We start from the raw sequence: 26773 nt of genomic DNA on the forward strand, positions 1-26773 counted from the left end.
TATAGATAAATACTTGTAGAAAATGGAATGTGAAAGGAATTTTGGCTTCGCATTTCTTATAGCCTTTTGCAGTTTTCTTTGGAGTTAATAACGGCAATGCAAATGATTAAAAAACTAGCATAGCCATATTTAGTTGAATTTGAAAATGAAACTATTTACGAATAAGAAAAAAACTAGTTTTAGAAAATATTCGCTTTCTACTACTTTCTATAAACAAGGTCAACTTTAAGTTAAAATGTCCTTGCTGGTTCACTCGGTTGCAGAGATGAGATCAGAAATAAAACGACACGTGGCAACAACAGCATTCAGCGAGAGGTTTTTCTGCGGCCTCCATGCTGTCCTGGCTATATAATACCCTTCGTACGCTTTCCGAGTGCCGTTTGGGAACTGCTTGGTCGCGAGAAAATTGAAACCAAATCACATCATTAACCCAAAAAAAAACGAAGCGATTTGATGGCAGTCGATAAAGTTTCTGCTTCACCGCAACAGGACTTTTCGGCTACAGCAGGCTAGGGTGCTGCCAGCATACGGGTCCGTGCGAGCTTTTTGCTTGCCCTTAGGAAAACACCATCATTGTCATAGGAACAACGGCAGCCATGCAAGGACAATTTTAATAAAGCATCCTGATCTGCGAACTGATATCGTGCCGGTTTGGAGCAGATAGCCGTATCATATATAACAGCCTGAATTATGAAAAACAAAACAAAAACAAGTGAGCTAACAACTTTTTTCGTGTTGATTATCCAAACATAATATCTGCCCTATGTATGGATGAAGCATTTAAGGACCAAAAGCAACATTAACGATGTAGTTTTAGCTTTCATATCTTAGACAAGCCATACATTATCATGCTTTACGTTGGTATATGGCTTGTCTATAATATGAGAACATAGTATATGTTGTCTTACACTTATATAATTATTGCCTTGAGGAAAGTATGAGCTACAAGTTAACAAGGTCAAACAAAATAAAGTGCTAATATAATTACAACGGAATACACATAAATCTAGTCTCGCATAAACAACAATTTAATTGGACCGGTGTAATTATTTCTTAATGACTTCTGTCTATTCCTTCAAAGATAGAAGACGATTACTAAAGGATAGAACATAGGACTAGTGTAAACAATCATTACTTTGGAATGGTTATAGCCTTGAGGAGAGAATCTTGATATAATATTCTTGATGTTAGTATAAAAAAAGCTTACCAAAGTTATTCATCAGCTGCTTATTTTTTAAAAATTCTGTTAGGTTCACACAATGACATTTTATAAATTCACTTTCTTTTATATGGATATAGATTTTGACCAGGCCTAATTGTACAAATTTTACTTTCTTAAAACATTTTTAATTTTACTTTGGCTATTCATGATGATTGTGGTTGTGAAAAAGTTTAACAATAAGGCTACGATAACGTGGTGTTAGGTTGTATTTGTGAATGCTGGGAGCATTCAACAAAAGCAGAATACCCTGGACAATTTGATTTCATACCTTTGAATCACGTCGTATTAAAGGGATAAGATACAAATATTCGTATACTTACTACAAACATCATTCAACTGTATTTCAACTGAGTTTTTTTTTATATCTTCAATTGTTGTTTAAGTGGTCATATTTTTATTTCACGTCCATTTTTATGGATTATTTGGAATAAATGTTAATAGGCCACATTAATACAATCGCTGCCGTCTAGAAAGTTGTAAAACTGGTTGTAACATCATTCCAAACTGTAAAAAGCTAAAACTTTATGGAAATTACAGAAACTATTGGCAAAAAATAAGGTGTACTATTCTTTATTCCGGGTGTGTACATGGCTCGAATGTGCTGCATTTATGTGTTAAGTAATGAACTTTTGCTAAAACTTCACTTCTAACACGTCTTTTCTATTTCAGAGCAATGAGATCACGGGCCAACCACACCGACAGCTCATCAATCAAATCGATCAGTTCCGAGGATGTCAGCACGCAGCAGCATTACCATGGAAACATGTGCTGTAGTGCGGAAGCGAAGAACCCGGCGTTCAAACGGGGCCGTCAGTTGCAGCAGATGCAAATGATCATCTTGCCCTTCATCCCGATACTGGCCCTGATTGCACAAACATCGTACGAAATGATCGAGATCGTGAGCTACCGGATGGAGGTAACGGAAATCGAGAACCAAGTCACCATGGCCACGGACCTCGGAAAAGTGGTCACCCGGCTGCAGCAGGAGCGGTCTGATGTGGCCTTCTACATCTACACCAACGGAATCACACTGCGACGGAATCTTAACGATACCTTCCTGGAGACGGATCTGGCACTGGACAACATGTCATCCTGGCCGGACATCTCCATCCGCACCATTCAACCGAACAATGGCGAGGTGACGTGGCTCAACATGAGCGAGTTTCGCGAAACGCTGCAAGAATTCCGGGCGAACATCAGCACCGAGGACAGCACGGTACCGGACATTCTGCGTTGGTACACCACCGCCAACGCCGCCTTGCTGGAACACCTCACCAATCAGATCAAGGATGCAAACAAGAGCGGCGTTTGGCGATTTCTGCTGAGTTTTAAAAACTTACTCCGGAGCATCGAGAGCCTGGACATCTCCTCGGTCTATGGTATCAACTACTACGGCCGAGGGTACCTGAAACCCGACTCGTACATCAAGTACGTCCAGCATGACATCCTTGGTAGGGACCTGTTGAACGGGTCGCTTCACTTCGTGCCCTCCCTGAAGACGATCTACAGGAACATCACACTCACGATGAAAAGCTACGGCAACATCACGCAGTGGAGCAAAACGATCCAGAAAAATCTGCGCCGGGTGGGAAATGTAACCGATGCACGATCTTATTACGAATCGATGGCTTACTATATTGACGAGCTCCGGAAACTCCAACGTGCTTTGCGGTCGATCATACGGTTTGTAACGAGGGGTTTTAATAAAAATAAATGTTGATGAGTCCGACCTCTTACCCCGACAATTTACAATGTTTATGGCATTGTTAAACCAAAAAATGCTGCGTATATTGCGGCACGGTTAATGTGATAGTTTAATTCGTTATGTTTAAATTGAAAACACAGTCTGATTCTGATCTTAGCTTATGAGTTTTTTTTATTAATTACTTATTTATTGTTTAAATAAAAAATCTTACTTTATTTTATAAAACTTCCTAAATTTGTTTGGAATTCCCAGGGTCATGCAACTTGGAATAGTGAACAACTCGTTTGAACTACCGACCTACTGCAGACTAGTGCGTATTTTTTCAAGTTTTTTTTGACAACTATTTTAGGGTGATGTACATGCCAAAAAATATTTTTATTATAAAAACCATACCGACACAAACAACTGTTCGGAAAATACATGGAACTACAGTAAAGTTCCGGTTATGCGTGATGAAGGCAAACCTTGGTAAATAATTTTATTTAAAACACTAAAACATACAGATCAATCCATTCTTCGCAGTAAATTGTAGCAACGCTAGTTGAAGAGGCCGTAAAGAAATTATTAACGGTACAATTAAATTAATGTTTTTTTATTTTTTTTTTCTAATTACACGTGTTTTTCCACAAATGGAGGGATTTCCCAAGGCGATATTAGCCACAGCCCCTCAAGCCTCACTTCAGGCTTTGTTCTCTTGTTTTCTTTTCCCCATTCACCCGCAGCAATGAAGTTCAAAAAGTTCTCCAGTCGGCAGACAACATGGAAACATTTGGTATCGCCATCCTGGTGGTGGTGCTCATAGTTTCCCCGATCATCATCATACTAGTACGGAATGCGGCTGCCACCATCCAGCTGTACGCCATTAATCTAGCCCACAAGGCGAAGGAGCTGAAGCGCGAAAAGCGCAAATCCGACTCGCTCCTGTTTCAAATGCTCCCGCCGACGGTGGCCACTCAGCTGAAGCAGGCCCAAACGGTCCCGGCGGAGTACTACTCGGCCGTGACCATATTTTTCAGCGACATCGTAGGCTTCACCGAAATCGCTGCGGAGTGCACACCGCTCGAGGTACTCCAAGAAGGTCGAAGCGCGTGGTACCGGCTCATGAAAACTAATCCCACTGGTTTGCTTTCCGTCCTTTCTTGCACCACCGTAACCACCGCTGGCCGTTTGTGGCACATAGGTAGTCTCGTTTCTGAACGCCATCTACCGGATGTTCGACGAGCGCATCGAATGCTACGACGTATACAAGATCGAGACCATTGGTGACTCGTACATGGTGGCTTCCGGACTGCCGGTGAAAAACGGTGGTATCTTCTGCTCCCAAATACTCCCTAGAGGTGCAAATCTGTCTCAAACGAAATATTATCTCTGTCTCTTTTTCTCTGTTTTCCGGTTTCCCTTTCATTTCCCGACTGCTACACACTTATACACACACCGCCTCATTTCCGGTCACAATTTCCGATATAATTTGGGCGCTGGCAGGCAACAAACACGTAACGGAAATCGCAACGATGGCCCTGGATTTACTGGATGCTTCCGGTTATTTCAGTATTCCACACAAGTAAGTCTATTCGACCGAACTTTGGCCCACACGTTGAATAAAAATAAAACACAGTTTGAATTTCACGGACGCTAAAGTTCAGTCATTATGAGAGCAAGACGCAACGATATTGAAAATTCTTAACACCGCCTGGCTAGGTCAAGACAGGGCAAAGTCTGGACAATGCTAGATTTAGATGCTAGGTAAACTAACTAGCAGTTACATAAGCTATAATGCCACGGTAAAGGATTTCCAGAAGTCACAACACAAAACTTTCGTAAAATAGAATGGAAAACACCGCATACTTATACACTCCTCTTGATGGAGATGCCTATTTGTTTTGCATTTAATTCAATCATACAATTTCCCAAGAGTGAGCATTGCATTTTGTATGCATTAGGCTGCATCATACCTTACAGATTTCCATCCACTTGCTGTTGGCCAACAGAATGCTTGCATTTCGCAACAAATTATGAAATTTTGAAAGTTGGCGGTTTTGAGACCATTTAGCAAACAACACGTAACAAAAGAGGTACAAGTTGTTGGATTTTAACTTTGTGTTTTCTTCCCGGGTTACGTTATAACCCTCGCAATATTGATGCTTAGGGTAACCCTTGAAATAAAAAGTCGCTTCCAGATATGTTGAATGGCTTCTAAATAAATAATATTTATAGTATAAGAATAACTAATCATGTTGAGTGTCCATCTCACAATCAACGAGCATAAACATGTGTGATATAGTAAACTGAATTGAATTGAGAGGCTGATAATTTTGGTTTTTTTACTAAACAGTACATTACATAAATTATATTATATTATAAATGTGGTATAAAAATAGTTAGATATAATCTTAGGACTTAAGTATTGCCTAAACATGCTCCCAATCAAAATTTACAACACTAAATAGCTTTAAAAAATGCTTATAAGTGATGTTACATAACAATTCAAACGATTGTAGATGCACTCAATTGCCACAGAGCAGTTAAAATTAATATGAAATATAAACATAAACACGTAAAAAACTGCAACTTTCAACTGAGGAAACAGTTGAAAGTTAAATTTAATATACACAGAGTTGTTAACGTGATTTTAATCTGAGGCTTAGACAATATTCTAAGATATAGAATACGGTCGGTAGCGGCAGTCATAATGTATTGGTTTTAAATAAATTATTTTCATACTCTACTGCCATTTTTCAAAGCCGGTTTTTCGTCCCATGCCTTCAAGGGTTAAATTGGAAATAGAACCTTCTTGGTTCGGTGTAACTTCAGTATAATCTATGATTAATTTCAAAGTTCTTTTTTACCGATTCGCAAACTAAACCTCACCAGTACAGTACAATTGGTTGCAGCTTTTTACTTCTAGTAATCTTTTTTGAGCCTCCTCTATGAACCAGTGAAGTAGAGCATAGTTATGTTTTCGTCTTGCCTTTAGTAAATGCCACAGAAAAACATTGCATGGATTGAACTAAGTCAAACATAAGCTGAAACTCATGTTTCATTTTTAAACCCATACGCAGTTCAGAAAATACTTTCTTCCCTCGTTAGTCGTTAGTTCCTTAAGCATTTGGTTCCAACGACGGTTGGAAAACGAATCATGCGGCAGCATGGAGGCGCCTGGTGGTTCACTGCTTCACCAAAGCCAAACAGAACAGATAGCGAGTGTCAAACGGGGCCAGCATCAGAATGCGTCGTCTCTGTTTGCCAATGCCGTAGTGTACAATTCATTAGCCGCCCTGTTCGGTCCTTTTTCTTCTCATTTCCTCCTCCCCTCTCTCTCCCTTTCTCTCTCACTCCTATCAGGGCCAATGAGCCGGTGCAAATACGCTGCGGCATCCACACTGGGCCGGTTGTGGCTGGTATCGTAGGTACGAAGATGCCAAGATACTGCCTATTCGGTGACACAGTCAACACCGCCTCCCGAATGGAATCGACTGGCGAAGGTAGGATTGTGCGGCAAAGAGGTCAGCATGTTTGCCTCCGTATTCCGCCCCGTCTCCTATCCCGCCACCCATAGAGCTACCTGATTAACGTCCTATACACTTCCTTGTGCTTCAATCCGCAGCACTGAAGATCCACATTTCTGCCGAGATGAACGATGCACTGGTCAAGGTTGGAGGCTTTAAAACAGAACATCGTGGATTGATCGATGTGAAGGTAAGCAAAAGCAAACCAAAGCCTCCCACTTTGGTACAAAGTCACAAATCGTGCATATATACAGTAACATTTCTTCGGGTTGTATCACTCTCGTTCCAGGGCAAGGGCCTAATGGACACCTACTGGTTGACGTGCAAGGAAGGTGCAACGCCGAACAACAATCACGGCGAGGTGGCTTGGTTTGCGGACATGAAGCCGGTGTACTTAAAAATAGTTTAATATGGCGCAAGCCGTCCTCGTCGTCGCCTTGGAAAGGAAAGCAGAAAAAGGCTGAGTCGGGAAGGAAATGAAAAGGGATTTTATCGCAACTGCTTAAAGCTAATACTTCCACTATCCATGTTTCCATATCTATCTGTGTACCATTCCTTTTATCTCCCTTTGGTGTGATGCGCATTATTTTTACTGAATTCGTCCAACGTTTTACTGACAACTCGTTTGGTTGAATACCTTTGATTTAATCAGTAAAATATTGGTCGATGCCGTAAAAGCTTTGGACGTCGCACTAAACGGTGGTACTATATGAAATGTTGCTATAATTTTGTCGGTAATCAGATGAAAAATCTTCAAGATCGACAAACCGTGTCCTTTTAAATAACTGACAAATTTTTAAACAACTTTGGAGAAAATATGAAAAAGACTAACTGTAATTTTCGTTAATATGCTTCGCATGCGAATTGATTAGCTACATGTGCGTATTGTAGATGTTTGTCGGTGGAAAAGTGTCCAAAAAATGTACCAAAATTACCTATTAGAATATAATACTCCACAGGTCAATGTAAGGTTTCACGCCGCAAGTGCGAATAAAAGAACAAACAAACGTTCGAATGTTCATCGTTCGTTGAACAATGTCCAGTTTGCTGTACCGAATTCTGTAGCGTTCGTTTCCTGTAAAACCCATCCGTCCATTCGCATCCCAACAATATTTAATCGAAAGGAAGCACTGACCGAAGCATAGACACTGCACCGTAAATTGCCTTTTCGACGTCAAAACAAAGTGACGATCTGATAAGCGATGCTGTGGCGCAAATAATGTGCCGTTGAATGCCACCTACCGCGAAGGACCAATGCTGTGTGAGGGAAGTGGATGGTGCGTAAAGAATGCCGTGTGTCCCACCCTCGGTCACGATCTGATGGGTAGTCCGAACCAAGGATGACAAGGGTAGTGAAAGTTCCAGGCAATTATAGTTGTCGCAGGCAGAGATCGAACGAGTGAACACGTTCCGGAACCGGATGCTGCCTTTCTACGGTTCGCCCCTCCTGGTGTGTCACTCACGCTCGGCTTTCGATGAATGGAGCACAGCCACTTGCATACCCGACCAGCGCGCGGAGGTATGTTCGAAGGATGTTTGCTATTATAGACCGTTCCACAACAACAAAACACCTCATTAGCCAAATGACAATATTATGGTTTACGGTTACATTTTATTTTCGTCCTCGTGGCCTGCCGGCGTTCCGGCAATGTACTGGTGACTAAACGTTTTCGCTCCGTCCCCCATCGGTATCCATCGGTTGGCGCACGGTTTTGCGGTTATCTTTCCGTCCGTCGTCGCCATTATCCAGATCTCGATCCCGCCTTGCCACCAGGCAACCACCCCGTGGTTATCTGTTTCGCCTCCGAAGGGTGCCCGTTAATTGCGCGTGAAGCACCAATTATACGACTGTATTCGGTTACGTGTTTGTCAATTTCACCCGAGCTTCACCGGCGCTCTGGCAACCGGGCGCGTGCCAGCCGGTACGGAAGACAACTTGTACCGTGCTGCAAGGAGCTCCCGAGGGGAACTAGTACGAGGGAGCATGCAGAAAAGCTCCCCGGGAAACGGAATGAAAAACCACGGCCCGGTGACGAAATGATTCACGTGTGCAACTCGACACTGCCGACCGCACGGACGAAGCCAACCGACGACCGGTAATCCGATAGTCACGGGAAAAGACGCGGGAAAACGCAGCCCAAGTCCTCCAAGTACTTGGCGGTGGGCGGGCCATCAATGGCTGGGTGGCCGAGCAGGCATCCGAACACGAGCTCCAATGATAACACTATCTACTCCGTAGCACTGGATAACCGCACTGGATCGGCACCGCTTTTCCCGGTGTGCCGTGAACGGGCCTGCCGCCGGTTGCTCCGGGGCAACCGTTTGGCAACCTAATTAGTGACGTCCTGGTATGCCGGCATACCATGTCGGCCGGCTCCATCCCGACCGGCTCTCGTTCGGCGGCCTGCGTTTTTCGTTCGCGCGCTCGCCACCTCTTCGGGGACGAGAGCAGCGCCAGAATGGCACGAGAGTGTGTATAAAAGTACGCCGTCGTGTCCTGCGGAGATGTAGTTTCCGTTCGTACGCTCTGTAGTACGGTGGTCTCGGATTTTGGCAGCAGCAGCAGCCGCATCTTCTGACGTCCGGAGTGTAATAATCAATTCGCTGCCGGTTAATCTCGGTGACTTGTGACTTGTGACTTGTGTATATTTCTGTTTGTGTGCATGAGTGTGTGTATGCGAGAGAGAGAGTATTGTTAGTGGAAATAATACGAGTGTCCGCGTGTTGTTACATATGCGTTACGTTCGTTTTTATCGCGGCCTTATTGTTCTTCTTCCCGTTCGTGCATTCCGTTAACCCACGTGGTGAGAAGAATTTGCAACTCGCAATAAATTTTCGATGCATACCGTTATACCACGGGCAAAAAAAAACAAATATCTGAGAAGGATAAGAAAAAGAAGCTAAAATAAACATCCGGAAAACCAATATTGTTCCACAATCGTACTACACGGGCGGAAAGCAAACAGAAGGACGCGAGCGGCCGAGGGAACGGGCGGTCGGAAAAGGACGTGCGGCAAAACAAAAAAAGAGAATCCTTAGACCAGCCTGTTTCATGCGATGGCATTGCCAACGAAGCGCCACAGTCTGTTTGAATTGATGTTTTGAATGCTGTGGGTATTTTTGGAGCACAAATCGATTTATTTCGAGTAGTTGTTCGGAGTGGGAAATCTTGCGCCCTCATTCCGGAGCCGGCTGCACACCGACAAACCCATTAACCATTGTCTGGTCAAAGCTGGAGCGTACGCAAGTGACGGTCCATCCGCCACCGGACGATCCCGTTCCGGCGCAAGGACAGTTCGTTGCCGGCGGCCGGAGAGCGCCAGCACCAGGGACCGGAGGAAGAACGCCCATCCAGCGCAAATGTCCCTTCGTGCAGGACCGTCTCGCCGTGGGTGCGCCGGGTGGCCCCGGCGAGCTGTCCCGGATGAGGGACCTATCGCTCAAATCATCCCCATCGATTGCGACCTCCACCTCGCGCCAATCGACGTCCTGCTCGGATGTGGCCCTCGAGCGCGAGGTGACGATGTACGGCTGTTTCAAATTCAACCCCAGCTCAAGGTAGGTCGCAGAAAGCGGAACAATATAAATTCTCAAACGTGATGTCGGATCGTGTCCGCATGCCAGCAATATCGACGCAATTCGAACCGACAGTTCGAGGCTCGCGTTTTAGTGCTCGTTACCGCGCGTCCGATAAACAGCTTTCCCGCGCTTTTATTGATCACGTCCACGTGGTAGCTTTGCGCGCTCAATTCCGATATTGGAATCTAATTATGTGTGAGATATTTTTGTTGCTGTTTTTTCTGGACTCCCGCAATGGCCTGCATGAGTTATGAGCAAATCAATTGTGCTTCATGTGAATCAGATTCCCACCGTGCGTCCTTGGGAAAATGGAACAGTTTATCTCATGTGTTAATTATGAATTACAGTGTTTTTTATCGAAACGAAAAAATCATTGGAATGGATGAACACGTATGTAGGTTATGTGGATACAAATAAAAACCCCGTGTAATATGTTTTCATATTACGTATATTTCCACAGTCAGCACAATGGGCCGTTCTTAATGTTTCCAAAGTCCTCAGGTTACTGCCATATTTCAAGAAACATGTTGCATATAAATTGTGTAAAAAGGAAACAAATAGATTTTATATGTATCATTTGTTGAACGCTAAAAATTCGATGTGGGTTATAGTCAGTTCCGGAATCGTTTTCTAACAAGCAATGAAATGTTGTACCATGCAGTACTATAGGTAGGCGCAACATTTACGCACAAATTAAAAGAAAAAAACGATTATGAAATAAAGAACTTTTCAATATTTTTTGTAGAATTTTCAAATTTTAACTGCAAATCAAATAACGGATTGCAAAAATGTTGTTAGTCTTTTTAAATAGAAATACAAAATCCTTTTTCGGAATCGTGTAGGCAAATATTGATACGCGAGAGCTTTTTTGTACGTTGCCAATCTCTTATTATCGATCCAATGATGTTTTGATATCAATGTGGATGTTGTTCTTGTTTTCTTTTTTTCTCCCCCTTTCGTCCAGAAATGCTCGCCGGCTGTTCATGACGCACATGTTGATAGTACTACTAATACCAATAGCATCGGTCGTAATTCAAAACATGATACTCCTCCAACAACATGTGCAATCGTACAGCGAAACCAAACTTGCCCAAGAAGAAGTATGAAGCCATGAAGTCGATACTGTCCCGGATGATGCAGTTTTAACTTTTCGCAACCGATTCGCTGCGTGTCTTCCAGATGGGCTTGACGATTAACATTACGAGGCTGCTAAACGTGATTCAACACGAGCGCATGAGCCTGGTGTTTTACATGCTGACCGGGAAAAATCGATCACAGGTGGAGCTGTCCATCGTCAACACTGACGATGCCCTTGACCACCTAAGCGACGATCTCAATTATCTTCTGCAAGCGGGCGCGACCAACCAAACGCTGATACTGGCCATGAGGTAACGTATGACCGGGAATATGAACCACGTCGGAGATACCCTTCCATATTTGTACCGAAAAGAATACTTTAACTAAACAATGTTTCGAAAAATTTTCAAGCAAAGCAAGGAAAGTTATGCTTGGGTAATTTTTTGAATTTTTATTTTGTCTACAAACTGGGTAGCATGTTGCTTGTGTGATGTTTCCGTGTTTTCTGTTTGTCGTTCTAGAACCACCAGCCCGGAGAACGAAACATTCACTGGGCTGGAGTACTTCGAGCCGTATAACGCCCTCAATCGGTACGTTATACACCAGATTGTCCGCAGCGCCGGTACATCCATCAGCTCCACGGTGTGGCGCCAGTTTGTGGTGTACAAAAACCTAATAGAGGCCATCGAGAATATCAATATTGCAGCGATTCTCGTGCTGCAGTTCATCCGCGACGGCTTCCTCGATCTGACCGATTTTGCTCAATTTATCCGCCGCGATGCGGCCGCCCTGGACTACATCGCTTCGGCTCAGAACTTTATGACCTCCCTCAACATCATGTCGCGCTCGGAGTTCAAAGTAATGCAGTACTGGCGTGGTCAGGTACTCATCAACTCATCAACCGCCGATCGAAAGGACGCGCTGGTGGAATACTACCAATCTGTGACGACAATCCTCGGCAACCTGCAAATGGTACAGGATCGCATCCAGGCGAATGTCCAGGACACGATCCTCGAGGAGATATACAGTGCAAGCAAGTATCAGTCGGTGTCGATCACGCTCGTCGTGGTGATATTCGTCATCAGTCCGATTTTGGTGCTCATGATTCGAGTAGCGACCAGCACGATACAGAACTATTCGACCAAACTGATGGCTCGCACGATGGAGCTGCGGATGGAGAAGGGTAAATCTGACCGACTGCTTTACCAGATGCTGCCACCGGCCGTGGTGAAGCAACTGAAGCAGCAGCGTCAAGTTCCGGCGGAAACGTTCGATACCGTGACCATCTTTTTCAGCGACATCGTAGGCTTCACGGACATTTCAGCCAGCAGCAGCGCGATGGAGGTGGTGATCATGCTGAACACTCTCTATCGACTGTTTGACTCGATCATTCTCAAGTACGATGTGTACAAGGTGGAAACGATCGGGGATGCATACATGGTGGTGTCCGGTTTGCCACAGCGCAACGGGGACCGCCATGCCGGTGAAATTGCCATGATGTCGTTGGATCTGATATGCGGTATTTCGGGCTTCAGTATACCGCACATGAATAATCGAACACTAGAAATACGCGTGGGCATCAACACTGGGTCGTGCGTAGCAGGAGTCGTCGGTACCACTATGCCCAGATATTGCCTGTTCGGAGATACAATCAACACGGCGTCGCGGATGGAATCAACTGGAGAACGTGCGTAACTTTTCGAATTGATAAACCCGATTTTTAACTGTTATTTACGATACCGTTCTTTTAGCAATGAAAATTCACATCTCGGAAACTACCAAAGAGATGCTGGACAAACTTGGAGGATTCAAAATTACACGACGTGGTACTGTGGATGTAAAGGGCAAAGGCACCATGGAGACATTTTGGTTGACAGGACACTCACTTTACGAACATCTTACGCCCGACATGCTGATTCCAATGTACAAGCAAAATGTCGTCACTGAACCAGATTTTCTTCAGATAATTTAATGAGGATTAAATTTTAAAAGCAATCAATTTTGTGTAAAATTGCGGTAGGAATATTTTAAATCATGTTGTACGAGATAGATTTGCAGGAATTTAAATGTGAATAGAATGCAAAACATTTGTTAGTCAAGCAATTACACCCGTAGTAATCGTCTGTACTATTTGCCTTTTTTGTGAGAGGTTATATCTAATTTTAAAATGTTCAAGTTAACTTTATCTTAGCCAGATGCGTTTGGATCGCATTGTACCTTGCTGTTTAAGCACTTTTAATTTCTGCATAATGTAGATTCGTAGAAAGAAAAAATGTGAATAACTAGTGAGGGATTTCTCGGAAGGGTAAATTGTTTCACGAATAAATTAATTATACTGTAGGTCGATTGAATTTTGTTCTACCAATTTCGAGGTTTTCATCTACCCGCTCGCCAGTTTTGATTTATGTTTATGGGGGGAACCATCTTCAAATGTGTTCAGCTATTGCTACTTGCTCAATATATTCGGATATTGATACTTGGGGGAATCAAATCCATGTAACGACTTGAATAGTTCATTTTAAATCCGGTCTGAAATCTGGATATCTGAATCCGAATCCTAATCCGCATGCACATCCAACTTGCCGTTTATTTCAATAATTTGGTTAATGCAGTGAATGTTTTACGAAAAATATCAGGCCGAACCTACACGAAGGTGGACGCGCCAGCATTAATGCGGAGTGAATATATTTCAGGAGGATTTTTGGCCCCGTATGTGAGGAGGGACAATGGAGGAGCCGCTATAACGACGAGCTCTACGAGCTGTATGGTGACCTTACTGTCGTACAGCGAATTAGAATCGCCAGGCTCCGGTGGGTTGGTCATGTCATGAGAATGGCACCGGACGACCCAGCCTGTAAAGTCCTTTTAGGCTGTCCCCAAGGACAGAGGAGGCGTGGTAGGCCTAAATTGAGGTGGAAGGATGGCGTAGACGAAGCCGCCAATAAAGCCGGGATAGGGAATTAGACCAGCGTGGCGAGCGACCGTGAGCAGTTTCGGATGGAGCTTCGTCAGGCCAAGACCGCTCAGCGGTTCTAGCGCCACATAAGTAAGTAAAGTAAGTAGAATATATTTTATGTTGTGAGCCACTTAGTGGTCGCCGAACTTAGCTGATGAAAATTGTTTTGTATTTTGTCAATTCCATGTGCCGAGTTTCTAGCCGTAGTCCAATCTCCGCCGTCTATTTTAATTAATTAATTAAGTCTAGCGTGATTGACTCAAATCTGTTATTCTTTTTGGTAACTGTTCATTGCAATGAACCTTGTGGGGGTGTCTTGCAAGGCCCTCCGGCTTCTGTCACTTCGGTAAACCAACCCGGATGACAAAAATTTGCAACTGTTATGTAGTTGCAGCAAGTTTTTCCATGGCAGATTGCTGGGACTCTTGCTGAAACTACATGATAGCAGCAAAAATTTAAATTTCTGTCAACGGGGAACTCACCGAAAGCTCGTTACATCCCACAGGAAGCCAGAACAGAAGATACAGCCGCCCCTAACATGGGAAACAGACGCTGATTCGAGCCGCTCCTAACATGGAGAACGGGCATTCGGGGATGAACTGCTGGTATGTAGCAGTAAATTTCCCCTCTCAATTCAGCCATACTACCAAGGGGTTGAGATTTCCTGTATATCACAGCTTAGATATTTTAACGGCAATTTACCATTTGCGGACGTGTTGAGCAGGAATTAGGAAGGAGAGCCTATAAAAGGTGTCGAATCCATAATTTTGACCGAACTATTTGTGGTTAGGGTTAAGATTGTTTTCATGCGCATGAAAAGTCCAATAAAACATACTTAAAAAGACATCACCCAATAGCCATGTGAAAGCGTCGTCACACTGGTCACCAACGGTGGCATTGGTAAAGCCACTGTACTGTCAAGGACTGGGGGCTTTGGTGAAATAAGCTTGCTCAGTACACCAGTTTAACAGTCCAGTGACTTTGCCAAGTGACCATTATATAAGGCCATTAGATCTTAACACTTAACAATTTGGATATGCTCTCTGAAAGAGCTGTTTCATATACGGTTCAGGTTTGAATTACCCATCACTAGTTTCTTCACAATCTCTACCAAGGTGAGTGGATTATAACTTGATGTTGTATTCACCTTGTTCTCTTCGAGTCCATCAACGTCAAAACAGGTAAACAACGAATATCTCCGTGTCGCACGTGTTCCCCGGTTGGCGAAGAATTGGTTTTCTGTTTTGTGACTAGCAATATGAAGAAAAAATCCCGTAAGCCGCTTTCGAAAGCGCAAAAGCAGCGGAATCGAGTAAAAGTGGCTGCTCCTATTGAGGAGGAACCGACGGCGATCAAAAATGCTCCTCACACGTTTGTCATTCGCCGCGGCGAACGATGCTCGTCGGTTAGCAAACTATCGCGAGATTTTCGTCGGATGATGGAACCGTTCACAGCGGCACACCTTCGCGAGAGTCGCATCAACAAGGTGAAAGATTTTGTGCATATGTCCGGCTATTTTCACGTATCGCACATGTGCCTCCTGTCGTTATCCACGGAAAGTTTGTCTCTGAAGGTGATTCGGATGCCAAAGGGACCGACACTGACGTTTAGGGTGCATCAGTACACCCTGGCGAAAGATGTGATAAATAGTGCCCGCAAACAATTTGTCGACGAAGACTGCTTCAAGGCAGCCCCGCTGGTGATCCTGAACAACTTCAGCGGCGAGGGTAAGCATTTAAAGCTGATGGCGAGTACCTTCCAAAACATGTTCCCATCGATCAATTTGTCGACGGTGAATCTTTCCTCGCTGAAGCGGTGCGTACTGCTGTCCTACAATCCGGTCAGCAAACTGGTCGATCTGCGCCATTACACCATTACGGTGGTGCCGGTTAATTTAAACAAGGGCGTGAAGAAAATCGTTACTCGAAACATACCGGATCTGGGTCGATTCGAAGATATCGCCGATTTTGTTGAAAAGTAGGTACCCCACGGAGTCGCCACGATGACACCGATTTCATTTTGTTAAATTTTTCTTTTCCAGGGGTCACCTGCTTTCGGAATCCGAAGTAGATGATGAAGAATCGCACGTGGTCCTTCCACAGAATTTGAATCGTGGCAATCTGGAAGACAACAAATCATCGTTGCGCTTACATGAAATCGGCCCACGCATAACGATGCGCCTAATGAAGATCGAGGACGATCTGATGACAGGCGAAGTGCTGTATCATGACTGCATTGAGAAGAGTGCGATTGAGGTGGAAGCCATGCGTAAGAAGCGAGCCCAACAACGCAAGTTGAAGGAAATGCGTAAACAAAAGCAGGCCGAAAACATCAAGAAGAAAGAAAACAAAAAAGAGGACCATCGTGCCAAAACGTCGGCACAAGAGAAGAGTAATCAAATCAACGAGACGGATAAACTGCTCCTGAAGGACGCAGAGGAAGCAGTTGGCGAGTTGTCTGATGAGGACGATCGCGAATACTACCGGGACGCGATCGGTGCCAATCCGGAAGACGAACTATTCGATTCGGCTCACAAGGGCGCCAGGAAGCGACCGTTCATACCGAAGGGTTCGAGCTACTCGTTGAAGCCGAAAAAGCCACGTATGGACAATCGCAAGCAGTACGACGAAGACGACGACCGCCATGATAGCAAGAAGAGAAACGGCGGAGGAAAGAATGGAAAAGGTAAATTTGGCCGGAAAGGAATGCGAGACGAGCTGAAGGGCAAATCTAAATACAACGGCGGAAAGCATATGGGACGGAGCAAAAGTGGTGGATCGAAGAAGACAGGTGGTGGGAAAAAGTCCTCCAGGCGTAAGTGAAATAAAGAAAAGAAAGTATGAATCGTTAGCTTTCTCCGCACAACATGACGTACATTTATTTATGTTTAAGCGCTGTAGTTCCTTAGGTTACTTACAACTCCCAATCCGTACAACAGTTTGTCTTCCAGCAAGGACCAACCTGACGACTGTGCTTTCTCTAGCTCTGGTAGAAGTTTGCTCAGCTCCCTGTTTTGTACGATCGCTCGGCCGTGCTGCTTTAAAAATACACTCAAATAACTTTGCGCCAACTCGAACTCCTTTCGCTCTTCAAACATGCTTATAATCATACGCATGAAAGTCGTCATCACCGGGAAGCTACCGCTACCACCATATAACGGAGTCAAGCTCCGTATCTCAAGGTCCACCATGGTGGGACCGAGGTTCATCAGGTATGCAATGGCTTTACCATATGCTTCCGTGACGATCGCATCGTGCAACAGTTTTCCGAAAGGCGTTAAATTATCTATGGTTTCTGTCGTGCGAATGATTCGTCCCTGTCCGCGTGGCGGTACCCCGGTACCATTAGTAGACGACTGGTTGGATGCATTTAGATCGAAACCAAAATCAAGTCCAGCCACCGTCGGTAGGAAGAATGGGGCCGATTCGGGCTTTTGTGGTGCTTGTCGGGGCCGATTGCGCTTCTTGATGATATCTAAATTGAGAAGGTTCTGCCAACGCGACGCCGCAAGATCGGACATAGTTATCAGCTCACTCGATAGCTGCGGTGGAGAGTTATAGTCAAGATTGATCTCTTCAAATGCATCTTCCAACTCGTCGACATCCATTTCCGATCTCTCCTGCTGCGACGCGATGCCGTCCTGCTGTTCCTCACAGATTGTTGTTGGCAGATCGAGCAGCGGTGCCTCGGCTTCGGGATTCAACCCTCGCAGTGTAACGTGCGAAAACAAACTCTTGTTCGCCCATAGGTTTACGCCACGGTAATCCACGTGAGCCGTTGCAAGAAAGTCCCCTGTCGGCGACATGGTAAGCGAAGTGCACATGTTAGTCACGCGGAAGTGGTCGATCAGATAGGACGATGGAATGTCCCATATTTTGACGGTGCAGTCCTGCCCAGCGGTAACCAGCCAACGACTATCGGGTGAAAAGCAAGCATCCGTGATTGTTCCACGATGACCCTGGAAGCGCCGCACGACCGCACGCGTGTCTAGGTCGACTAGCAGGACAGTAAAATCGTCAAGTGCAGCACAAACCATGGCGCTCTCACGATGCGACCGAAGCAGCGTTATCGGTTCTCCAACATCGACCGTATCCACCGGTATTTTGACGCTCGTCTTGTGCGCTTGCTTGAAGTGCCAAAACTTCAACAGACCATCCGCCGCACCGGACACGACGAATTGGTTCAGGTTGTCGCTTGCCAACCCGCGTACATACTCTCTGTGTGCGGTTGGCGATCCGTAACTGGCACGATGAATGCCGCTCTGGATGTTGAATCGTTCCACGTGTCCCGAGGAATATCCAATGGTAACAAAATTACCACAATGACTCAGACACAGACAGGTGGCTATAACACTGAAATCCTTGTTTTCAGATTTATTCTGAAAAGCGGCCGGCACGAGGTGTAGTTCACCCATGCGTCGCTTATCGAAAGACCAAGTAGTCACTTGCACCAACCCTTGGTGGAGGGCGGCAATACTATCCCACTCCTTATCCCGGGTCGTCTCCGACGTGAAATAGTTGATCTGCGGCATACGGAACGGATCATCGGATTTTTCTGAAAATGAAATGAATATTAGGAATAAGAGAAAAACTGCCCTTACAAACCACTGAATATTTAAAATATTTACTTTTTTGCTTTTTGGATGCTTTCCGATTGTAGCTTGCTTTCCCCATGCTGGCGTTCAGCGTTTCGGTCACGGTGTTGAAAATACGTAGCGATGAATCTTCAGCAGAGGATAGAATATGTCTTCCTGCTGCTCCGTGGAACCGAATGCAGGTCGGTGGCGCAGCATGTCCCTCGCGTATACGCAACAGGCGTGCCCCGCCGTCGGACAAATCGAATATCCACATTTTCAGCGAATTATCCGGGGAACTCGTAACCAGCAACGGCTCATTCGGCAGGAAGTGCACACCGGTAACCGAGTCATCGTGGGCCACCAGTGTAGAAACGATCGCTTTTTCCTCCAAGTCCCAGAAAACAACCTGACCATTTGAACTACCAGTCGCCATGATGGAAGTGCCATCGGTTCGGAAGCTTATCCCCGTCACTGGTCCCCAGTCTTGGTGCACCTCCATTACCACTTTCTCGTACTTCAGATTAAGCAGGATGATTCGGCCATTGTGCAGTCCAACGGCGATAACATCGATCGCTGGAGCCTGCTCCAGTTGCAGCACTTTACTTTGGAAGTTACATTTGAATTTATGTACCAACTTGCTCGTTTTCAAATTCCACAACTGCAACCCGCCTTGTGCACTACCGAGTAGGATTTTGTTCTTGTACGACGCTGGATGAACGAGGGCAGAGATTTGGAAGCTGTTGTTTGCGAACGGTATTTCCAAGTACAGGGCTTGTGTCGACACCACCCATATCTTTAACAGACTGCTCTCATCCACCGAAATGAGATGCTTCGCAAAGGGTAGAAGTAAGTGTACCGGTTTCTCGTGGCCACGGTAAACCTTTCGCAGGTCCACACTGGATCGCCATCCATAGATCTGGTTTCCTACGGCAACGTAGGTAAGGAATCCATCAGCAGCTAATGCGGTGATGTTCTCCGGATGGATACGACCGGCACGGATTAATCGAAAACTGTTGCAACCGTACACATGAAAAGATCGTCCGACGCAAGTGATCACAATGTTTTCTCTACGTTGGTCAATATAACGCACATTCGGCGGAATGTGGTTGCTCACGTATCCTAAGGCCCTATTCGGCTGAAATATGTGGCTACCGCGCATTGTGCCGTATTTTACTAGCCAGTTGAGAATCAACAACGGAAAAAGCACGTGTACGAAACAAACAGTCGACGGAGCTGCTAAAAGTGAATTTTGACAATCAAAGACAACTCAGAGTGCAGGTCGTTTCATGCAGGACATTTTGATTGGGCTGACAGAAAAACAAATCCAATTCTGACATTCTATGAACAAAATTATTCAAATTTATGTGCTCAAATTCGCCGGAAATATTGGTTATAGAACCTATTTGTTTAAGTTAATGGCTACGTGCTGATATAGTGAGAAGCTCGATATGATAACGTGTTTTTGACAATATTGTTTTGACATTTCTGTTTGATGCTTGTTAATGCGAAGTTTATGTCACAATAAGATTACCGTGCTATAACCTGCGCATCAAATGATTTTGTAAATACCAATTCGACTGTCATTCTTTCATCAGTTGCCGGACAAGTGGGCTTTCGACGCAAGTTTTGCGCGCTTCTGTGGTGTTTATGCCGGTCTCGAAAAGAAATAGTTGGGAGGCAAAGTTGAAGCAGTTTTCTATTGCAAGCTATACAAAGCTAGGTAAAGTATGGCAACTAAAGTCGAAGAGCTTCTGGCATAGTTCGCTACATTGTCATGTTGCTCATGTATTCCATCTTTTCAGCTTGTATTGGCTTTGGCAATAATGGAACTATCAGTAGAAACAAAGGACCTTGCATTCCGAAGGGTTTGCACCGACCGGTTTATGTCGGCTATAGTGTACAGTGTGGGCCTGCAGTATTTTTTCATGACAATTTTCTTACTCTTCGTCAACTTTAACATCCTGCACCCGATTAGTTGGATCGCCGGCTCAATTCGCCTCATGCTGTCTTTCTACACCTGGTTCATAGCGATATGTTTAGCTGCTGCCGTTGTCGTTCATGGAGTAGTGCTTACTAAACCGTGCCTCCGGGAAGAACGATATCATCCCAAACAAATCGGCAGGTTGTACAGCAATATCCTACAACGCTCAATGTCTTTGGCCTCGAGTGGAGCAATCGGCTGCCTGACGGCTTGGCTGTACACACGTTTCTTACGGGACGACTACCGACAACTCTTCCTAACAGCTGAAGATCAACCACCGGTTCTGAACGAAAGATTCCTTTACCTCGTTGTATGCGGTCTATTTTCCGGATGTTACTGTTTTTTTAAAGCGCATGCGAATCCAATTGCAATCGAGTTTCGCATTGTTCTACTGCGCAAGGTGGTCCAATTCAGGAACAGCTTCAGGAGGATTTTTCCAGAATCTTTGAAAAGATCCATTGCAATCTCATTAATGTTCATCAGTTTCTACTTTATTTTTTCATTACTTTGCCGGCACAAAGTTGCTGCATTACTTGGAAACGTTCGCCTTCAAGAAGAATCTTTCATATACAATTTCTACAATATTGCAACCGACGGCCGACTGCTACTATACAGCTGGCTGCTAATTTCGATGATTCTAAGCAACATGAATTTGATGCATGTACTATTCCGTATTTTTCTAACCGAGCCCTGTGAATTTGGTATAGCTGAACAAGTGGCCAAAGAACCGCTGTTGGCCGATGCATTGGCGTACAAAAAAATTCCCCTGGTGGAGAAACTAGCCGTGGAGGACCTATTTTCCATCGCGGATAGTGAAAACATACCTGGCAATCGGCGGCAGCACTTGTATCAATTAACGAATCCTGGAGGACACCCAAAAAACTGGCGAAAGCTGTGCGATGTGTGTGTTCAACTCATTCGCACGTTTACACACGATCTGGATCTTTCAATCGATGGTTTGGAGCACAAGCAACCACCACCGATTGAAATCATTGGTGGAACTCTCCGTTCAACGTCTTCGATGGACAAGGAACGTTTTCTTCGGAGACAGTACAACCAAACGTTCGGAGTTCGCAGTTTGTCTACGCCATCATTTACGAAGTCGTCGGATAACCTGAGCCTGTCGGGAGCATCATCGGAAAAAAAATTGACGTTTGCAATTTCGCCGCTCGACCTACACAGAATACCGGGTTACGCTTACCTTTTTGAAGAGAATAATACCGCCAAAAGCTACTATTTGCTCGCAGTGCAGTCCCCGTCCATCACCAAGCTAATCTACAGCTTAGCTGCCATAGCCTGTCGCTCGTTGCACGAGGATATGTACGGGGTAGTGCAGAATGATTTACCGGGCATCATCCAATCGTTTCTTGAGTTAAAGAAGGTAGTAGATAAGTTCGGTTCGAAAAACATAGACGTGAGGAAAATTGATCGGAACTACTTTGCCTTGAAGGCAGCTGTTAAAAAAGGTCTCTACAGGCTCTGCGCTGCATTCGAGCCATACATCAATGATCTTTTACTAGATCCGAAAGATTTAGATGCTCTACAACCTTTTCTATCGCTGCACGAAATTTAATGAGGAAGTAAGATCATTAACCATCGCACTATTAACACTTAATCATTTTGTGAAGTTTTGTTAAAGTGAATAAATTTAATGAATTATCACCCAAACTGGAATAATATTAGCTTCTTCTTAATGGCACGACATCCCCTAGTGGGACAAGGCCTCTCTCCGAAGAGAGTTTGTGTAACCGAAAGACGGTATATAATAGATCGGTGGTCAGCCGTTCGTAATACCGGAGGATGCCAGACTCGAGATTCGATCCCACACACCTGTGGTGTGGTGTTTCCTCACGCTACCGCTGCGCCATGGGCACCCCCATGATATTTGCTTAGTTTTACAAATAACGTAAATTTAAGCGATTAGTGAAAAATTTGTTATTTTAAACAACAAATCTGCTTCACTTCTCTAAATGTACCGTTAACCGTAATCGTTCCAATCAATTTTTTTAAATTTCATTGTGCCACAGTTCATCTGAAAAAATTACAGTCAATATCCGACTTATGCGGATAATGGGGACCAGAGAAATCCGCGTATCTCGAATATTGCTTGACACATAGCATATACTAAGAGTGTTCTTGTGTACATGTATCATAGAATATAAAAATAATTACTTAGTCCGTTAATATGAATGCAATGCAGACGTATTCAAATAAAATAAATTGCAATAAACCAAATAAAAAGCGTAAGCTATTCAAATTTGTAATTTCGTGTGGTTGTACATCTCAAGAATTGACATCGACGTAATAAACCCAATCTACTGTCAAATTTTGAAAACCGCGTATCTCCGAATCCGCGTATGTCGGATATCTACTGTACATGTTTAGCAATGCCCGCACTTATCGATGTGCGACTTTGAACCAATAGAAAAAGCTTCATTTTCACAAAATTGTTGGTCTGAAAAGGATTTTTCATGTGAAAATCTTTTAAACGACCATAAAGTTAGCAACAAATTTGCTATTTCAGCTTTAACTACCAACCAAGGTTTCTGTAGACTTTTTACATATTTATTTTAAAATCGAAGAATATACTAAGAATCTTTGTTGTTGAAGTTGTTTCTGTGTTTGTCTTCAAAAGAACGTTCATTTGAGGGAATCATTGTTCCAATTGGCCTAGGCTAGTTATTATTAAAGTTATTAACAAAATAGCAGAAACAACCATTATTTGAAATTGTGATCAAGGTTTTTGAAGATTGTTGATGCCAAGGTGCACTGTCAGCTTCGTTCTAGTGATGGAGTATTCTAATACCTACTCGATTCCACAAGTCCGAGTCCCAATCTAACCACGTGACTACATTAGGCGTACCATACCAAAAAACTGGTACGCTCCAAGTGTCAAACCAGCCAACCCAGAAGTGCTGGGTTGCATTTGGTATGGTACGCTGGAGCTCGACCGTACCAAGTTTTTGGTATGGTATGCCTAATGTAGTCACGCGGTAACAGTTTGGTTTACAAAAGATGTAAAACAATCAATGTTGGTCTGGGAATAGAATATTGAAATCTTAATCCCCATCATATCATACCTGATAACTCGCTTTTTCTGAAATAAATACATGCCACACATTTCCGATGTGAGGTTCACCGTTATAAATAGTTCTGATGGTTATGGAAATCACCCAAGGAGAACCTTGCTGCACGTTCCTACCAAAGGTATACATGCCTACCTAAAAGAACCTTGCCAAGTGTATTTTTGGTAAGCATGGACTCCTCATAACCTACCAATAATTTTTTTTTCGGAGGCACCGCAGTGGAAGGAGGTACTGGCTGTCAAACCTTTGTTTGTTTACTTTTGACTGTGCAAGTCTGGCCAACTAACTGCGAGTTAAGAATAACGCTTTCGTGGGTTTGGATGTCGGAATCGGAGTGAAGTTTATTAAACAATGTGTTAAACAACATCATGAAACATGGTAGGAACAGGGCAGGAAAGGAAACAGGATGAGACGATGACCCTTAGCGACAGGCGCCGAAACTGCAACTCAGCGTTAATAGTTGGTCGGTGAAGGTTGGACATCGAGGCGATCATCGGTTGTTACCGGGTGTAACATAGCATCGGTGGCCCGTGTCCGATACCAGCGCTTGGATCTGTTGAAAATACTGAGTAATGTCTTTTGGTTTCTGTGGAAATACTCCACCCTTGGATCAAACACCAATAGAGGAAAGCAGCAAGAAAACACGTGTTGTCTCTTTGAAAGTCCAGTAACAATAATTTATTTCATACAGTTTAAGTTACGTTGACAGCCAAATGCAGTGCTGCCAACTTTAGTTCTTTTCTGCCCAAGGTTTATACGCAGAGGTATTCACCCATTTCCAACACTCCTCCTGGGTGAGTACCAACCTTACTACTTTGCAAGTATTGTAACACGCGCTTTGTCGCACTACAGTCACTGTTGTTAGGCTGACTGGCTTTGCGTCCCCTGTACAGTGTTATGTCTTCGAACGGTTTGCTTCCTTCATTTTCCGCTGTGTACCCTGGATCCATTGGAGTTCTTGGCACGTTCGACAGTCAATTCATCTTCGAGTCTGTCGACTTCCTTCTGCAACTTCTGAACGGAACGTTCAGCGAATTCAGCGCGAGCTTCAGCCTCCTTGAGACGCTGATTCAACACTCTCACTTGACCACCGTACGATTCCTCCCGTTGCGTTGCCTTTTCTTCCGAAACTTCCAGCGACTTCAGGTTGTTACCGACAACGCGGAGTTCCTCCTCAAGCTCGACGATCTTGCTTTCGTTCATCTCGACCTTCTCCTCCGAACGCTTGAGGTCCTGTTCCATGAGCACTAGTTTTCTGGCCACCTCTTCATATTTTTTGTCTGCATCTTCTTGCTCTGATGCTCTCGGTTGTGACAGGGTCCCTTCATTCTTGTTGTCACATTCAAACGGAAGATTTTCGTCACTCTCTAATACAGGATCCTTCAAAGTATGTCGCTCCTCCTGTTTCATTAGGTTCTTTGTTGCCGCCTGTTCCCCGCAGGGGTCTCCGTATTCGCCTGGCGTCGGACGCTCCATAGGACTACAGAGATCCGTGTTTATGATGTCCATTGGTCGCTTAGATTTCCGCTCTAGAACCTGCGGAAAAGGCTTCCGCACCAGCTTTCCCAGCATGCAACACTCACACACCATCCGCTCTCGGCAGTTTGTCATTCTTACTCCGTCAACTAGCCCTTTATTCACCATCGTGTTCACAGTCTGCATGTCACGGTGTCCCATTCGCCGGTGCCACGTGTGTTGGCAGTCTACACCATGATAACGCGTTGCTGTCATACACGATTCCACCACCTTTAGCTTATACTGGTTGCCGACTAATATACCAACAGCTACGGTAGTATTTTGTGCTTTTATTTCGCAACCTTTTCTTCCGAATGCTACCGAGAAACCTTTTGCTGCGAGCTTTCTTACAGATATAAGCCCACCTTCTAGCGCTGGAACTAACAACACGTTTTCCAGTGTGATGGCCACACGTTGACCATTGGCGTTCATGCCTACAATCACACCGTTCCCAATTCCGGTCGATTTTGTTTTCGTTCCATCTGCTAGAGTCACATCACCCAAAGGTTCTCTTTTAAATTCGGCGAAAAACTCAGGGTCATTAGTCATGTGACAGGTACAACCACTGTCAATCGTCCATGCGCCCGGTATGACGTCACCCGCTATGAAGCACACAGCTCCAATAACCGCCGCCTGCTTCTCCTCCGACGAGCGTTCGCCTTCCATTTGAACCTGTTTCGCTTTCGGCTTGAAACTCTTTTCACTGCCGGATTGCGCCAGAAATTTGCGGCAGTTTTTCTTTAAGTGTCCAGGTTTCTGGCAAAAGAAGCACTTCCTTTGCTCGCTCCGTTCTGTCACTTTCAACACCATTTCTTTTTCTGAGAGGTCATTAGAACTGGAACGTTTCTGGAACTCGTCCCGCAACCGCGCAGTTACCAGATCTAAGGTTAGATCCTCCTGCGGCCGATTCTCTAATGCCGTAACGAAACTGCTGTAAGACGGTGGGAGACTGCGTAGCATCATAATTATGCGCAGCAGTTCGCTGAGCTCTACCCCGGCGTTGTCGAGGCGCTCAAACAAGTCCTCAAATTCCTCGAGGTGCTTCTCCACGTTACCGCCTTCACTTAGGTTTTTGGAACATATCTTTTGAAGCAACATTACCTGATTACCGATGGTGGCTTTCTCGTGGTAAGCCTGCAGGTTGCGCCACATGTCACGAGCCGTCTTGCTTTTCTTGATAAAGCGAAGTTGACTATCTTCAACAAGAAGGGAAATCGTCGCTCGCGCTTTGACGTCTTTCTTTTTCCAGTCTGCGTAATCATCATCATTTTCTTCCGGCTTCGGTAATTCTATCATGTCCCACAATTCCTCGCGTTCCAGCAAGGACTGCATGCGGAACCTCCATGTTTGATAATTACCGTTCCCGAGCTTCGCAAATATTGCCTTCCAACCGTCCGCCATTGTTACTTTTTCTGCACACCGTTTCTCTTCAGGAATATCACAATTGCACTTCCTGGAAAACCTTGTCCTCAACCAAAAACTTCAACACACGCTCCGAAGCACTGGGGCTGGGCCCATAACCTGTTGAAAAATACTGAGTAATGTCTTTTGGTTTCTGTGGAAATACTCC

At 44.6% G+C, this 26773-nt stretch overlaps 5 protein-coding genes across 6 annotated transcripts; 4 read left to right on the forward strand and 1 right to left on the reverse strand.

Annotated features, from left to right (window-relative positions):
• The first annotated feature begins 1895 nt into the window (after positions 1–1895).
• LOC131287491 (uncharacterized) lies at positions 1896–6842 on the forward strand. Its single transcript, XM_058316544.1, is given in 7 exon segments — positions 1896–2905; positions 3650–3992; positions 4108–4304; positions 4306–4488; positions 6270–6409; positions 6532–6623; positions 6723–6842. Coding segments are annotated over 7 exon segments (2085 nt in total).
• Positions 6843–8470: 1628 nt separating this feature from the next.
• On the forward strand, positions 8471–13061 carry LOC131285003 (uncharacterized). Its single transcript, XM_058313864.1, has 7 exons — positions 8471–8529; positions 9584–9991; positions 10977–11112; positions 11192–11400; positions 11501–11524; positions 11611–12776; positions 12841–13061. The coding sequence occupies exons 1-7, from the start codon at positions 8471–8473 to the stop codon at positions 13059–13061; spliced, it is 2223 nt and encodes a 740-aa protein (XP_058169847.1).
• Positions 13062–15238: 2177 nt separating this feature from the next.
• Positions 15239–16925, forward strand: LOC131288806 (protein Peter pan). Of its 2 annotated transcripts, XM_058317983.1 has the most exons (3): positions 15239–16022; positions 16087–16436; positions 16488–16925. In XM_058317983.1, the coding sequence occupies exons 1-3, from the start codon at positions 15304–15306 to the stop codon at positions 16865–16867; spliced, it is 1449 nt and encodes a 482-aa protein (XP_058173966.1). In that variant the 5' UTR covers positions 15239–15303; the 3' UTR covers positions 16868–16925. The 2 variants fall into 2 exon arrangements, with proteins under 2 accessions (XP_058173966.1, XP_058173965.1); XM_058317982.1 differs by having other exon boundaries at positions 16087–16924.
• LOC131288805 (WD repeat-containing protein 36) lies at positions 16890–19793 on the reverse strand. Its single transcript, XM_058317980.1, has 2 exons — positions 18673–19793; positions 16890–18599 (listed from the first exon to the last, which is right to left on the reverse strand). Exons 1-2 carry the CDS (start codon positions 19778–19780, stop codon positions 16933–16935), a joined length of 2775 nt encoding a protein of 924 aa, XP_058173963.1. The 5' UTR covers positions 19781–19793; the 3' UTR covers positions 16890–16932.
• Positions 19794–20434: 641 nt separating this feature from the next.
• LOC131286745 (nucleoporin Ndc1) lies at positions 20435–22270 on the forward strand. The gene has a single exon (XM_058315741.1). It carries the CDS (start codon positions 20445–20447, stop codon positions 22173–22175), a length of 1731 nt encoding a protein of 576 aa, XP_058171724.1. The 5' UTR covers positions 20435–20444; the 3' UTR covers positions 22176–22270.
• The last annotated feature ends 4503 nt before the right edge of the window (positions 22271–26773 follow it).

This window comes from Anopheles ziemanni, chromosome 3, assembly GCF_943734765.1.
Source record: "Anopheles ziemanni chromosome 3, idAnoZiCoDA_A2_x.2, whole genome shotgun sequence".
Lineage (NCBI taxonomy): Eukaryota > Metazoa > Arthropoda > Insecta > Diptera > Culicidae > Anopheles > Anopheles ziemanni.